We start from the raw sequence: 15,391 nt of genomic DNA, 5'->3' as shown, positions 1-15,391 counted from the left end.
TCTGGAGAGAAAGAATGGGTCACGTTTTAGGTCAAGACCCTTCTTCAGACTCACTCCTCGTGGTTTAGCACAAATAACTACTGGGAGGAAAATATGCAAACGGAGAAGACACCATTCATTCATGGTAAAATATACAAACATGATTTCAAAGATGTCCCACTTGCCGATTTTTTCGGCGACTGCCAGCATCATTGACTGACGTATCAGGTCACCGAACAATTTGTGGCGTGATGCGGCATGATGACGTTTTGACTCACGGTGTTTTTTCAAGTGTCGCAACATTTATTTTGTCGCCGCTGGATTTTGAAATGTTCAACATCTTTTGGCAACACTGATATGATGCCGGCAGTCGCCAACAAAATCGCCAAGTGGGACAGGCCCTTTACTACATAACATAATTTCACCCAGAACTAGGTTCAGGCAAATTTCTGACTGACTTTGACAATAATGGTAGACACTTACGTATTATTGTACTTGATACAACATATATATTCGAGATTTGTTTAGCAGTATTCCTAGAATTCATGGTTGGTTCATTAACAGAATGCAAAATAAAGATCCTGCAACAAGAAAACAATTGAACTAATAGCTACAAAAAGGTTTAGACAGAATCTTTCCTCCTAATGTGGAAATCAAATACAAGAGGGTAAAAAGGCCTGTTCTTGTGCTGCTCTATGTTCTATGATGTCAGTTAGATGAGAACAAATTGTCAGTCTGAAAACCCCACATCAGCAGTCTTCATAAAAGAACTAGGATCTCAGAATAAACATTTCAGTATTATGACAACCAGACCAATGCTGTATTGTTGAAAAAATAACAATCTTTAATAGGCACATACTTGGTCAATCATTGCAGAAAACAAGTGATAAACTAAAACCTTTTTGATTTGTATGTTTAAATGACAGTTTAAAGTATAAACTATCATCACAGTCAGACTTTCAATTACATCCAAAGTATCTCCAAATTTTGGCATGACAAATCAAGAAAGCTTGTATGTGCATTAGTCTTTGTGGGTTCAGTTTCACAATGCACATTCCTTTAATATGAACTTGACACGAATGACGATGCTCATTACTTTACAATATAAAGTGCTGTGCAAACAGCACCAAAGATTGGATTTTCCTGACATCTTCATTCGACCAGCATTAATCCATTCCCTTTCAACAAGTTTACAAATTGAACAATGGTGCTCAGTTGGAGATGGTAAAGTGTGCCAATTTCTCTAGGTTTGCGAGCATGTTTGAAAACGACCTATATTTTCACATCACAGAAAAACAGGGTGGGCAAAGAAATAACGCTCAAAATTATAGATTTAAACATGGATGCCATTTATTATTAAAGCAAGTACTAGAGGAGGTGTGGGGTAAGTTTTTGTTCCCCCATACAGAGGGTGGTGAGTGCTTGGGACGCACTGCCATTGGTGGCAGATACAATAGTGGCATTCAAGGACAGTTGGATAGCCACATAGATATACAAGGAATAGAGGGAAATGGACTATGTGCAGGCAGCTGAGAGTTGGTCTTGGTATCATGTTCGGTACAGGCATTGTGTAAGAAGGAACTGCAGATGCTGGTTTAAACCGAAGATAGACACAAAAAGCTAGAGTAACTGCAGAACACGTAGCATCTCTGGTGAGATGAAAGAAATGGCCCATTCCTTCTCTCCAGAGATGCTGCCTGTCCTGCTGAGTTACTCCAGCTTTGTGTCTATATTCGGTACAGACATTGTTGGCTGTGCAGTACTGTTCTATGTTGTTAAATAAGTCTTTGTTCAAGTGGCCAAGGTTAAATTTATATATTTACTTATAGCATAAAGAAAAATGGTAGTCCCAACACCAAACCTTGCAAGACTCGTTTATGTTTAAGAAGGAACTGCAGATGCTGGAAAATTGAAGGTAGACAAAAGTGCTGGAGAAACTCAGCAGGTGAGGCAGCATCTATGGAGCGAAGGAAATAGGCAAAGTTTTGGGCCGAATCCCTTCTTCAGACTGATGTGAGAGTGGGGGGGGGGGGGGCAGGAAGAAGAAAGGAAGAGGAGGAGCCAGTGGGCTGAGGGAGAACTGAGATGGGGAGGAGAAAGTAAGGACTACCTGAAATTAGAGAAGTCAATGTTCATACTGCTGAGGTGCAAACTACCCAAGCGAAATATGAGGTGCTGCTCCTCCAATTTACGGTGGTCCTCACTCTGGCCTTGGAAGAGGCCGAGGACAGAAAGGTCGGATTCGGAATGGGAGAGGGAGTTGAAGTGCTGAGCCACCGGGAGATTAGGTTGATTATTGCGAACCGAGCTGAGGTGTTCGGTGAAGCGATCGCCAAGCCTACGCTTGGTCGCACCGATGTAGAGCAGCTGACATCTAGAGCAGCAGATGCAATAGATGAAGTTGGAGGATGTGCAGGTGAACCTCTGCCGCACCTGGAAAGATTGTTTGGGTCCTTGAATGGAGTCAAGGGGGGAGGTAAAACGACAAGTGTAGCATTTCTTGCAGTTGCAAGGGAAAGTGCCCGGAGAGGGGTGGTTCGGTTGGGAAGCGACGAATTGATGGGTTTCCTGTCACTCAGCCGATTTTCTGTTCATGCTGCTCCAACTCCATTTACCCACAACGTTCATTTTGATGACAAGCCTGTTATATGGCATCGTATCAGTGTATATACACACACACGTTACATTGTAAGGTAAATCTGACACTAGTGCACTTGTGAAATGTACAGATTTAGATCACAAGCATAATTCTAGTTCACTTATGCCCTTAGTGGTTAAGCAATAAAGTTAGAAAATCTACATAAAATGACCTCAGGCAGTGGCAGCACTATGATCAGGCCAAGTATCCTTTGACCACGGGAGTAAATAAAGTGTGCTGCTTCATAGAACTGTACAGCACAGGAACAGGCCTTTTGGCCCATTATGTCTGCACTGCCCCTGATGCCAATTTAAACTAATCCCATAACCTGCACATGGTCTGTATCCTTGCTGCCTTTTTCATGTATCTGTCCAAATGCCTCAAATATTGCTATCATATCTGCTTCTAGCATATCCTCAGGCAATGTGCTCCAAGCACCTACCACCCGGTACAAATATGGCCCATAAATCTCCTTTACACCAAATCATGACCTATAAACTCCACCTGGCAACCACACGTACAAGCATCAGGTGAAAGTATGAAATCAATCCCAGCTTTAATTTTTGCCTCCCAACCAAAACTGAAAGCTTGGCAATAATTCCGTCTAACACAAAAATAATACCTACTTGAGGGAAATACAGAGGGCATTCAAATAAATGCTATTCACAAAACATAACTTCCAGTAAAGTTTCAAGAAAACATCAATTGAATACATGGGACATGTATTCCTTTCATCCACACTTGAAAGACAATCAGTATTTTAAAACTTTCCCTAAAAATAAGTAAATTCTAAATTACTGAAACCAGAATCAATGAAGTGGATTTAGCTATGTGCCAAAAGATCCCAGATGGCATAAATTACAAAACAATAAGCACAAATAATGATTTACTAATAGTTGGATTGACCAAGAGACAGGCATGTACATTCTTCTATATAAAGATTTACAATACTGCTAAATCTTTTCAAGATGCCAAAATTTTTTTTTTTTAAATAAAAAAATTGAGACCACTACAAACATGCTGGAATTTTCAGGAAATCTGGTATTTTCCTGCTATGACTATCTCTTCTTCAGAAAATTATCTGACTACATGATCAGATGCTTATCCTTAATTGTAAGCATTCATAGTTTCCTCCTCATTCTTTTATATTCAAAACATCAGTTCCTAGGGTTAACCACTGTCACGCTACAATCTGCAATGTTTTGACTAGTGGATTCACTGGGCCACATCATATATCCTAACTCTTAACGGTATCGAAATATGCTGGAGGCGGAGCCCATACAGCTTCCTTAGACTTATTCAATTTCCTCACTTCACCTAACCATTAGTTTTCTCTCCTGCTCTCCATCTAATCCCTCCCATTTCCCCTCAACATTCACAGTCAAATTACTTTGAGGATGCAGACCACCTGCTCCCTTTCGAATCACTATTTCCAAATCCTGACATTTTCTTCTTCAGGATGACGAGTTTGAGCTTGCCCTTCTCATCTTTGTCTTGCCAGGGAAAGTGACAAGTCCACAGCTCTTCTTTTGACACCAGCCTTGAATTGCTCTTCCTTATCTTGTTATTCAGAGAAACACTTTCAATCTTTCATGTTGGAATTCTCTTCTCAAATGCTCCCCTTCAACACCACCACCCAGGTCCTCCATGAAAATCATTTCTGACCGCTCCCAACGTTTCAATTATAGTCAAAGAAGGGTCCCAACCTGAAAAGTCACCTATCAAATCTGAAGAAGCACCCCAACTCAAAACGTCACCTATCTAGAGATGCGGCCTGACCTGCTGAGTTACCCCAGCACTTTGTCTTTTTTTTGTAAACCAGCATCTGCAGTTCCTTGTGCCTACATTTCCTATCATATGTTCAAATCCTTTGGTGTAAGCAAATTCTCTGGACTCGTGATCCTCGGAGAAGAAAAAATGAGTTCCATCTTAAATGGACAGCCTCATCCTTATTTTTGTAAGCAATAACCCTTTGTTCCACGTTCTCCCACTACAGAATTTAAGATCAAGGGAACCACGATGAAGAAGGCTAGTGCAGGAAAATGGTGCTGAGCTAAACCTTGATCATATTGAATAGCTTTGCATTATTTTCCCCAAGAACATCCCCTCCCAGTCAAGACCTACATTATCTTAGATTCTAAAACTTTATTTTTAAAACAACTTCAGCCCAAATGTTGAATACCAGGAAAGGTATTTAAAGAATACCAGGTCAGGACCTCCATGATGTTCTAATTAATTATGTGTATTTATTAGTTTTGTATTTTACTTAACACACACTGTACTTACACTGATATGCCTTGATTTGAAACACTGGACCAGTCAGTGTCAGACAATGCCTATTCCCAATATAGGCTTATTCCAAGCACAGAAGGTCCAAATGATAGGGTAAAAGTGACTGCCCTTGACATCTTGGGCATTTAATAAAGTGTGATGTCAAAGTGGACTAGAATTATACCTCCCAAAAAGGAAGATGGTTCCAGTTGTTCAAACCAGTTATCTCAGCCAGGATATTATTTTTAAGAATTCCTCAGAGAAGCACTGTAGGACCAATTTTCTTTAGCTGTTCCAAAGCAAGGTCAGATGTGGGAATGTGTGCTGATAAATGTGATTATTTATTTTTGCAACTGCTCAGCTATAGTGTGTAACAATCAAATTATACTTACAAGGCCTCAAACAAATCATATGAAGCTTTGAGAATATCACCATGCTTTACAAAATATTTTTGAAGTACACTTACGACTATTGTGCCATAACCCACAGCACATAATGTTTTCACAAAGGGTAATGTTCACAAGTTCACAGGTTATAGGAGTAGAATTAGACCATTCGGCCCATCGCGTCTACTCTGTCATTCAATCAGGGTTGATCTCTGCCTCCGAATCCCATTTTCCTGCCTTCTCCCCATAACCTTTGACACCTGTCACTAAATCACTTGTCACCAAAACAGATTGACTGATTACACACCAGGACACCAGCAAATTCTTATTTCTTCTATATAGTGCCATGGGATCTTTACGGTTCAGAGCAGATCAGGTCTCAGAATAACATTTCACTCTGAAAATTGTAACGTCAGGATTCAGGAACAACTTCTTCCCAACAACGATCAGGCTATGGAACACTCCTAACTCCAAGAAAACAAACTAGCTGGGTTGCACTGGGGACTTTGGTCTATTTTGTTTTTGCGTTATATTGTTTTTTTTGTTTATTATATTATCTATTGAGGACTCTGTTGTGATACTGCCGCAAGAAAGAAATTCATCGTTTCGTTTTGAGACATATGACGATAAAACACACTCAACTCTAGAACATCCAATAGACATGGCACATTGATCGAACAAAGGAATGTCAGCCTATATGTTTTATGGCCAGGTTTTTTGGAATGGAAATAAAGCATACATCACATGGACATGCAGAGTATGAAGAGATATGGAGTATGAGCAGGTAAATAAGAGTTGGTCTTGGCACCATTTTTGGCATATTGTGGGCCGAAGGGCCTGTTCCTGTGCTGTACTGTTTTATGTTCTATGTTCTAACTGTGTCTCTTCGAGGCACCCGAGTCAACCATCAAGATCAGAAAACATCTAATGGCCATGGTCTTGTTTTAAGAAACAACTGAGCTACAGCTTGCACACAAAATCTTTTAGATGCAGTAATATCTCACCCCAGGCACCGAAAAGACCACCCAAACATGCCATCTCCATCAACTGGAAAAAACAGACAATTACACCACGACCACACAGCTTCCCAACATATCCAAATCAATTGTCATCCTGAATTAGACATATCATTGTTCTACCATCATTTGATCAAGGTCCTTGAATTCCTTACCAAACATCAATGCGGTAGAAACATCACCACTTGGGCTACAGTGTTTCAAGACAGTAGGCCATAATAAACACTTAAAAAGGACAATCTTATATGGGCACATCTATAAATAAATAATAGAAAAGTAACATTGAAACACAAGTTACTCAAGTTCTGAATCACAATATGATTTTTCTCTTCCTGGCATTACTTTCCTGTTCATGTCTCCATGCCTGTTGAATCAACATCTAAATGTTGCCACATTAGCCGATTCCTAGTGACATAAAATGAACTTTGCTGTGAAGATAACAGCATGGGTTTCAGTACAAAAATACTGCATCATAGTCAGTTCCTGTAACCAGAATCACAATTAAAATTATATTTTTACAGGGAAGCAAATTCAAATTTACTACTTAACATACAACACTAAAAAACCTGCACCCAAACAGTGAAATTCAAATTTCACTGTACATGTGACAATAGGTACATGTGACAATAAACTGACCTTGATCTTGAACCTTGAACTTAAGCAATTAAAGATGTGATAAGAAAAAAAAGACTTCCTTCAAAACTCGTACTACTCAATACATTTAAATTTTAATTCTGCCTTCAAATTATTAGGAAGAAAACAATTTAGTTGGCCTTTATTTTGCAATGTATCTTAAATTGCAAAGCCGTATTAAAAGAGTAAAACCAGAAATAAGAGCGAAATAAAATCACAATGAATCATACATAACCAATATATCCTTGAGGGAGTACTGAACAACTTTCTCCCACATCTCCAAAGGCCAAGTGCCATAATACTACCATTTTTAACACATTGGTATCAACGTGCTACAGGAAAAAAACAAAATGACAGTGTCTTGGTTTGTCTTTCTTACTCAATATTCCCAATTCATCACTTTAAATTGCTATTGCCATATCTACACTGCTGCTGATTTGGCAAATTTGTAAACTAGCATAGAGAAGCAATTCCAATAGATTACTGAAACAGGTCCTTAGACCCAATAGACCCATGTCAACTTTCAAGCACCCTATGCACCAACTGGAAAGGGCAGAAGGATATCTGTCCAAAATTGCTACTTAAGCACAGAATAAAACAGCAAGACAATAAGAAACTTCACCCTGTTGCAATTTCATCTTATTTATGATTACAGTTTATCCAAAGTAGTTGTTCAGGGCTTTCCATTTATGCGATCAGCACCCAAAATTATTTCCTTTCAGCAAATAGATATTGTGGGGGGGGGGGGGGGGGGGGGGGGGGGGAAACACATCAGAGGTATGATCATAACATAAAATCCAAGGTGCCACAAGCATAACCTACAATGTATACTGTATTCTCAGGTAAAGACAGAAATACATAAAACGAAGTAGAACGCAAAAATTTATTAATTGAGATTATTTCACATTATATTGGTGCCATTTATATTGCAGGATTTAAAATGTGGTGGTATTGAGATAATTGTGGTTATTATCAGAAATCAGTAATGGAACACAAGTTTGAAGAGCATTTAGCAGAAAAACCCGATAAGATATCTGCAGAGCCGAAGGATAAGTTTGAAAGCCGCGTTAATAATTGAAATTGCACTGATGAAGCTACAGTTCTTTGCAATCAAATAAGACAGGAAAGGACAACATATTGTGTTGCCAATCACGGCTGCCATATGCCTTCAGACCCAACTTCCCTAATGAATGTATTAATCATTCTATATTACAGTGCTTCACCAAACCAGCTAAGGGGAGTAGGACAAATAAAGCCTGAAGATTAGGAGTTTACAAGAAACTAAGTTACAAAAACATGGTATAGGGTGATTTCACGAAAGGTCACTGGAGCGTAAATCCCCACTCACGTGACCGAAAATTTTAACTGGGGGACAAGCGTCACTTCCGGTACATGTTAGTGGATGGGAAAACACGCACTTTCACACCCGTTAAAAACATCGAAAACGGCCAGTTTCTGATCTGCAATTAAGTGAGCCAGTCGGCGTGACCGTGAGGAACAGCTACCTAAATTTACAGTAAAAAAAAAAGATGGAAACTAAGGTAAATACAAGAGGGAGCTGAAGGTGTAAAAACGGCGGAAGTTGATTCCCGACATTTTTTCGTGGAGATTTAAAGATCCAAAATATCGTGAATTATCGCGTTTGCTCGCTGCATTTCATCAAAAGTGGCATTATTGACTTTGTTATCTTTATTCATTTGTTAGATGAAAAGTATTAAAAGTTAGAAACCCGTCAGTAAAATTGCAAAATCGCCCATGGTTCTCGGGTGGGTTTTAACATGAAAATGAACACGCTTCTGAAGCTACATTTACCATTTAAATAATCGTAAGCTTGCATCTCAGTAAAATTGATTTCCAAACGCATTGAGAGTTTACGATTATTTAAATGGCAAATGGAGCTTCAGAAGCGTGTTCATTTTCATGTTAAAACCCACCTGAGAACCATGGGCGATTTTGCAATTTTACTGACGGGTTTCTAACTTTTAATACTTTTCATCTAACAAATGAATAAAGATAACAAAGTCAATAATGCCACTTTTGATGAAATGCAGCGAGCAAACGCGATAATTCCCGATATTTTGGATCTTTAAATCTCCACGAAAAATGTCGGCAATCAACTTCCGCCGTTTTTACACCTTCAGCTCCCTCTTGTATTTACCTTAGTTTCCATCATTTTTTTGGACTGTAAATTTAGGTAGCTGTTCCTCACGGTCACCCCGACTGGCTCACTTAATTGCAGATCAGAAACTGGCCATTTTCGATGTTTTTAACGGGTGTGAAAGTGCGTGTTTTCCCATTCACTAACATGTACCGGAAGTGACGCTTGTCCCCCAGTTAAAATTTTCGGTCACGTGAGTGGGGATTTACGCTCCAGTGACCTTTCGTGAAATCACCCTATAAATAAACTGTCTACAACCTGTGTAGGAAATAACTGCAAATGCTGGTTTAAACCGAAGAAAGACACAAAAGGCCGGACAGGCAGCATCTCTGGAAAATGAATGGGTGACATTTCAGGTCTAGGTCCTTCTTCACTATCCTGGTTGTTTTCCACATGCAAAATAACCTGTCTTCAGAATCATTCAAATAATTATAGCCAAGTAACATGTTGTCAATCTACTATTATTTTCTCAAGTGAGATGCTGATATTTAAGAAGCAAACTGTAGCTTCAAAATGTATTAAGTTGCAATGATCCAAAGGAAAAGCCCTTCTTATTCCCGGTTAAACATACATTAATTCAGAAAAAAAACCTGAATTATCAGAATGTCAACCCAGGTTACCTCACAATAGGGTTGGACTATCCAAAGATTATTCAGAAGAGACAGCACTTTGATTCAAACTGAGAAAAGTTTTCCATCGGTGAGTATTTATATTTTTCCATCACTTAAAATAAATCTGTATAATTTACATTATAAAGAACCAGTTCTATATAAAATGATGGTGGTTGTGCTTCTCCAGAATATTAGGCAATAATGTTTAAAAAATCAACAAGATCTATGTCCAACCACATCCAGTGGTCATCATAATTATTTATCATGGGGTAATATATCAACTCATTCCTTCCTCTACATTCTTTTCTTACAGTCATCATAGAAGCTCTCAGGATTTATAACATTTTGGAAAAATCATTTTACATAATCCTCTATATTTATCACTTGTGTGTGGAATAAATTTAGAATTTCTTGTACAAGACAATAAACAAATCAAAACTACTCAGCCATGGCTTATATATAACCCATTCCAACCATAAACAACTGCGACTCAAAAACTGAGTAACTCCAATTCTATCACTACCCCCAAGGATTCTAGACAATTAATCGCACAAAAGTGAAAATATGAAATGTACAGTTTACTATTTTGTCATTTTCACATTACAACTCACAATAAATCTAATCCAACCAAAATAAAACTCATTTTGGGTATCAGACTTCTAGCAGTGACAGAACGTTTAGTTGCATCTCAGAAGCTTGTGGTTTCAAGCATAACTCCAGAGAATTAAGCACATGATTTTGCACTGCTAAGAGAATGCTTCACTGCCATAGGTGCTATCTTTCATTAACCCGAGGACCTGACTGCCCAGAAGTAGACACAAGGCAATGTTCAGGTCAAAATGAGGTGCTGTGCATCTTCTTAAGTGCATATAAAGATTCTGTAGCATTAATTTAAAATGCAAAAGAGCTCCACTAGTTTCATGGCAGCTTTTTACGCGTCAATTGACGTAACTAAAATCAAAGTTATTTTGATATTTATGTGCTGTCATAGTACTCCAACTGGTTGTGCATTTCCCACGATTGCACCTCTGGCTACATTTCAAAAGTATGTTGCTAGCCATGAGGCACCTTGAAATATTTTAACGGCAGGAAAGACATTATGAAGTGCAGTATAAAAAAAGTTGGTACATTAGCATTACACAAATTGAAAGTGAAAGACTAAACAATCTTTTTTGGTAGTGTTGGTTGAGAAAGAACATTGCCAAGAGCACATAGAGCTTCTTAATCCTCTGGAACTAGTGTTGTGAAAGTTTTTTAATAACTAAAATATAGATGCCAGACAGGTTTTGGTTTAAAATTTCATCCAAAAGACAGAATTTTTTGACAGCAGTTCTATCGTGCACACTATTTAGTGCAGTACCTGTTCAAGTTTGTAATGAAGCTTGAACCCACAACTTTCTGAAAGACAGCACTACTTCTGAGCCAAGCTGGCACAAAGCAGTAGTAATGAAGGCACTTAGAAGCATAAACACACATTTTACTCCCAGAGTTTTTTAAATATTGGAACACATTTTATTTATAATTTCCTTTTTTGAAACATTATCCAACCCACTGTTCTCACCACAATACAACAACATCAGGACGTGGCTATTTTGGCTTAAATGTTCCAGACTGAAAATAATGTAATCATATTTTCATTACAAATGTAGATAAATATTGAACAAAAGAATGTAAACGTGATGCAGTAACAATAGAAGACAACAAAAATAAACTTTGATTTGTTGCCAAGTTGCTGCTTGCTGAAATGCTCCGAATATAAATACGATCGATTTAATAAAATCCAATGAATTAACAGTGGCATACACATTTCCAATTATACACAGTCCATTTGCAAGGAGAAAGGATTAAGGTTTGAAAACCATCTCCATTCCTACCCTACCTCAGAAACAGTTTCAACACTGAGTTCACTGCGCCAGACCCAAGCAGTGAAACCTACATTATTAAACAGGAAATTCATGATTATAAAAATGTCTGAAGACACCACCATTCTCCCAACCCTTACGCATACACACACACAAACATAAATCAAAATTATCAATAATTCCAGAAAATTAAGAATCATCAACAAATCCTCGGTCAAGTTCAAACGCATTATTCATAAATGGAAAAGCGCAAAAACAAAATTAACATGACTTATTTTGCCTGACCAAAAAAGGAAAACACTCCCACAAAACAAGCTCTCCATTCACAAATAATTAAAAAGAAGGGGGAAAAAAGGAAGGATCCATTTAAAGAAGCACCAGACCTGATGGTACGTACTGTGTGTGTGTGTGTCTCTGTATGCGTGTGTATGTGTGGCATTCACACAGCTTCCTACCTGTTAGACGTAACTTAACCGGCCCGTTCCTCCTAGCCCCTTGGTTGGACATGTTCCCGAGTGGTTTTTGATTGTTTTTGTAAAGTTTAATAGCCACTGCTGGAGCCTGGGCGCAGGCGACCGCTTCTGCCCCCTTCCCCCGAGCGAACAATGATGGCCTCCTCGCTCGAGCCCGATGGCCCGGATGTGCATAGCACTCACTCAACAACCGTGGGCCGGAGGGGGGGGGGGGGAAACTACACCAGGAATTTAAAAAAAAAACACATCATTTACCTCATGAAATTAAAAACACTCAACTTTTCTATCCGAATACACCGAAAAAAACGTTTTTTTTAAAAAACTTTTCTTTGGGTTTATCTTCCCCCTCCCCCCTTCCCAGCACACACACACCGTCTGGAAATCAATGGAAACAGGTTTCTTTCCTGTCTCTCCACACCACCCTTCTCGAGGTATTCGGGATTACACGTTATTATTACTGGCTCGATTGGATTGTTGCTCCTTTCTTCCTGGTTGCCGTGAGTATATATCCACCCCCGCGCAGCAGATCCACGCGTAGAAAAATAAAGATAAGAAAGGATTATTTCTCACCGCCGCCCCAAACACACACAAAAAAAAAGTTGTCGATGGTAGTCTTTCTTCGAGCTTGAAGCACAGCTTTTTTCCCCCCCTCTCTTTTCCTCAGGGTAAGTCCTGGTCCTGGCTACTTGACTGAAGCCCAGAACAGAGCATTTGCTGACATCACCCTGCTCTCCCCTCCCTCCTGCTCGCAGTCTGCAGCTCCTCCTGTTTGAGTCACTGAGACAAGACACCAGTACCAAGAACTTCCCCTGCTCTCAAAATCCTCCTTCAAAGTCTGTACCAAAAATGTGGGTCTGCTCTAGAATTGCAACGGTGTAGAACGAGACTCTTCGGCCCATCGAGTGAGTCCATACCAGTTTCTGATAGACCAGCTCCTCATTCTGAAGAAGGGTCCCGACTTTAAACGTCACCTATCCATGTTCTACCCGAGTTACTCCAGTACTTTGTGTCTTTTATTTATCTAATATAATCTGTCAATTTTCTCCCAAGAACCGTCCCTCCCTGGATGCTACCTGACCCACGGAGTTACTCCAGCACTTCGTGTTTTTCGTCAAGATTCCAGCATTTGCAGTTCCTTGTCTCTCATCAGTCCCTTTCCCTACAACCATACCAATTATTTTCACCATGCAAATTATTCACATAAATGCTTGCCCTGTTCCTTTTGAAAGTAAGTATTATGAATATTTCCACCAAGCAGTGAATTCCAGATCGTAACTACAAGCTGATTGAAGATTTTCCTCTATTGTATCTTTTACTCAAAATATTAAATATGTGTTGACTGATCCGTGAACCATCTACAAATAGAGATACATTCTATCTGCCTTCTCCATCTAAACCAATTATGATATTTTTAAAGTGCAAGTATTATAATCTATCACTTTAAATATGCTAATCCTAGTGCAAAAAGCAAAAGGCTGGAGGAACTCAGTGAGCCAGGCAGCATATGTGGAGAGAATGAGGAGTTGCCCTTGGAGTCTCGTGCCAGAATGAGGCTGATGCAAACTGAAAGAACAGAACCTCATATTCTACTTGGGTAGCTTACAACCCAATGTTAAGAACATTGAATTCTCAATTTTAAATCATACCCCACATCCTCTCTTTCCCCAATCCCCTCCCCTAATTTTGTCCATACACGTTTCTCCCCCCAACATCTGCAGTTTCTTGTGTCTCCAAGATATTCAGAGTACTGTTATATGATTTATTTAATGTCCCTATCCAAATGTTCATGTCCACTTTACATCCAGCGCAATATTTTTTGGAGGAATAATCACCAAAATGGAAACCACCAATAAACCAAATAGAAACGACCACTTTGCACGCTCTGTGAACCCTTAAACAATAATTTGATGGTAACCAGATGATCTGTTTTGTATTAAATGTTGATTGGTGGGCTAAATATGGGCATCTCATCATCAGATTAATGCCGGGGGATCTGAGTGAACAGATGAGGCCCTAGATAACCATGTAAAAGATAAATAGCACTCAGTGCTGTGACAGTAACCTGAATTTTTGACCTCAAGTCTCTGGAGTGGAAGATGAACCCACAACCTTCTGACTCAGAGGCTACAGTGTTACCATTGAAGCCACAGCTGACAAACCAATGAAAAAAATCCTTTCAGTCTATCATGCCTTTGCCAGTTCTTTGAATGTAATCCCAATCCTTGTTTTTTTCCCATAACCATAATTATTTTCCTTTTGGATATTTATCTTTTTTGAAATATTATTGATAACTCTGTTTTCACCACGTTTTCAAGTAATGAATTTTAGATCACAGTAATTCACGGGATAGTAAAACAATCCCTGTTTCCTCAGTCTTAAGAAGGGTCCTGACCCAAAACATCGCCTGTCCAATCCCTCCCCTGACCTGCTATGTTCATTCAGCACTCAAGATTCCATCATATGCAGTCTCTTGTGTCCCATGTCACATCTTGATCTCCTGCCAATCACTTAAATGTGTACGTATTCTCTAGTTACCAAACTATCTGCCATTAGAAACATTTTCTCTTGTGCAAAATTGCTATCAATGATTTTTATATTGGATAGTATGAATATTGCTACAAATCTACTGATCAGATTGACAGATACAAAGTTAACAGTGTCATAGATTCATACAGTATGGAAACAGGCACTTTTTCCCAACTTTCCCGTGCCGACCAAGATGGCCCATCTGCGCTGGTCCCATTTGCCCATATTTGACCCATATTCCTCTAAATCTTTCCTATCCACGTACCTGTACATATGTCTTTCAAATAGTACCTGCCACAGCCACCTCCTCTGGCAGCTCATTCCTGTGAAAATTGTAACCCACTTTCTAATTAATTAATACTGATAATTATGGAAAAACTTTTTTAAAAAAGGACAGTACCTGTAAAATGATATGAAAAAAAAATAGTTTTAGATATTGTCTTTTTTTAGTTTACCCATTTTTGGTGACTAGAGTGTCACTGGAAAGAACAGCATTTATTGCTCACCTCCAATTGCTCCTGAAACACCTCTTGAATCTCAGCATTCCTAATAGTGAAAGTATTGCCATTAGTTCATTACCATCATGTGTGCTAAGATGCAATGAATAGCTCTTGCCTGTGTGCTATGCAGTCAAAACAAATCATACGATTCATGAGAATGATCTGGCCATGTTCAACTTCAACCACAAGTGCAAAGAGAAACATTTCAGAGTGCAGAAAATAATGTTACAGTTATAGAAAAAAAGGTCTGCAATGAGGTAAGTTGGAAGATTGGGTCTACAACATAGAAGACAGCTATAAGCTCTATGCCGACACTGAAGGCGATCCTATCATTGCCA

General features: G+C 39.0%; 2 protein-coding genes across 3 annotated transcripts in view; one reads left to right on the top strand and one right to left on the bottom strand.

Moving 5' to 3' along the window:
• Positions 1-12,774, bottom strand: part of smurf2 (SMAD specific E3 ubiquitin protein ligase 2) — a 130,865-nt gene extending 118,091 nt beyond the window's left edge. The window contains exons 1-2 of one of the 2 annotated variants that reach the window (XM_033044176.1): positions 12,598-12,774; positions 12,010-12,245 (exon numbers count right to left, since the gene is read on the bottom strand). In XM_033044176.1, coding sequence (XP_032900067.1) covers positions 12,010-12,061 — 52 coding nt within the window. In that variant the 5' untranslated portion in view covers positions 12,062-12,245; positions 12,598-12,774. Of the gene's footprint in view, positions 1-12,009; positions 12,246-12,399; positions 12,499-12,597 lie in introns of those variants that run through there. The other variant, XM_033044177.1, reaches the window with a different exon arrangement.
• Positions 12,394-15,391, top strand: part of c26h17orf58 (chromosome 26 C17orf58 homolog) — a 45,865-nt gene continuing 42,867 nt past the window's right edge. Inside the window, exon 1 of the mRNA XM_033044179.1 lies at positions 12,394-12,524. Within this exon, the coding sequence (XP_032900070.1) occupies positions 12,413-12,524 (112 nt within the window). The 5' untranslated portion in view covers positions 12,394-12,412. The remainder of the gene's footprint in view (positions 12,525-15,391) is intronic.

Source organism: Amblyraja radiata, chromosome 26, assembly GCF_010909765.2.
Source record: "Amblyraja radiata isolate CabotCenter1 chromosome 26, sAmbRad1.1.pri, whole genome shotgun sequence".
Taxonomy (NCBI): Eukaryota; Metazoa; Chordata; class Chondrichthyes; order Rajiformes; family Rajidae; genus Amblyraja; species Amblyraja radiata.
Note: the sequence above shows the minus strand (reverse complement) of the source record. Positions and strands in the feature narration are given on the sequence as shown.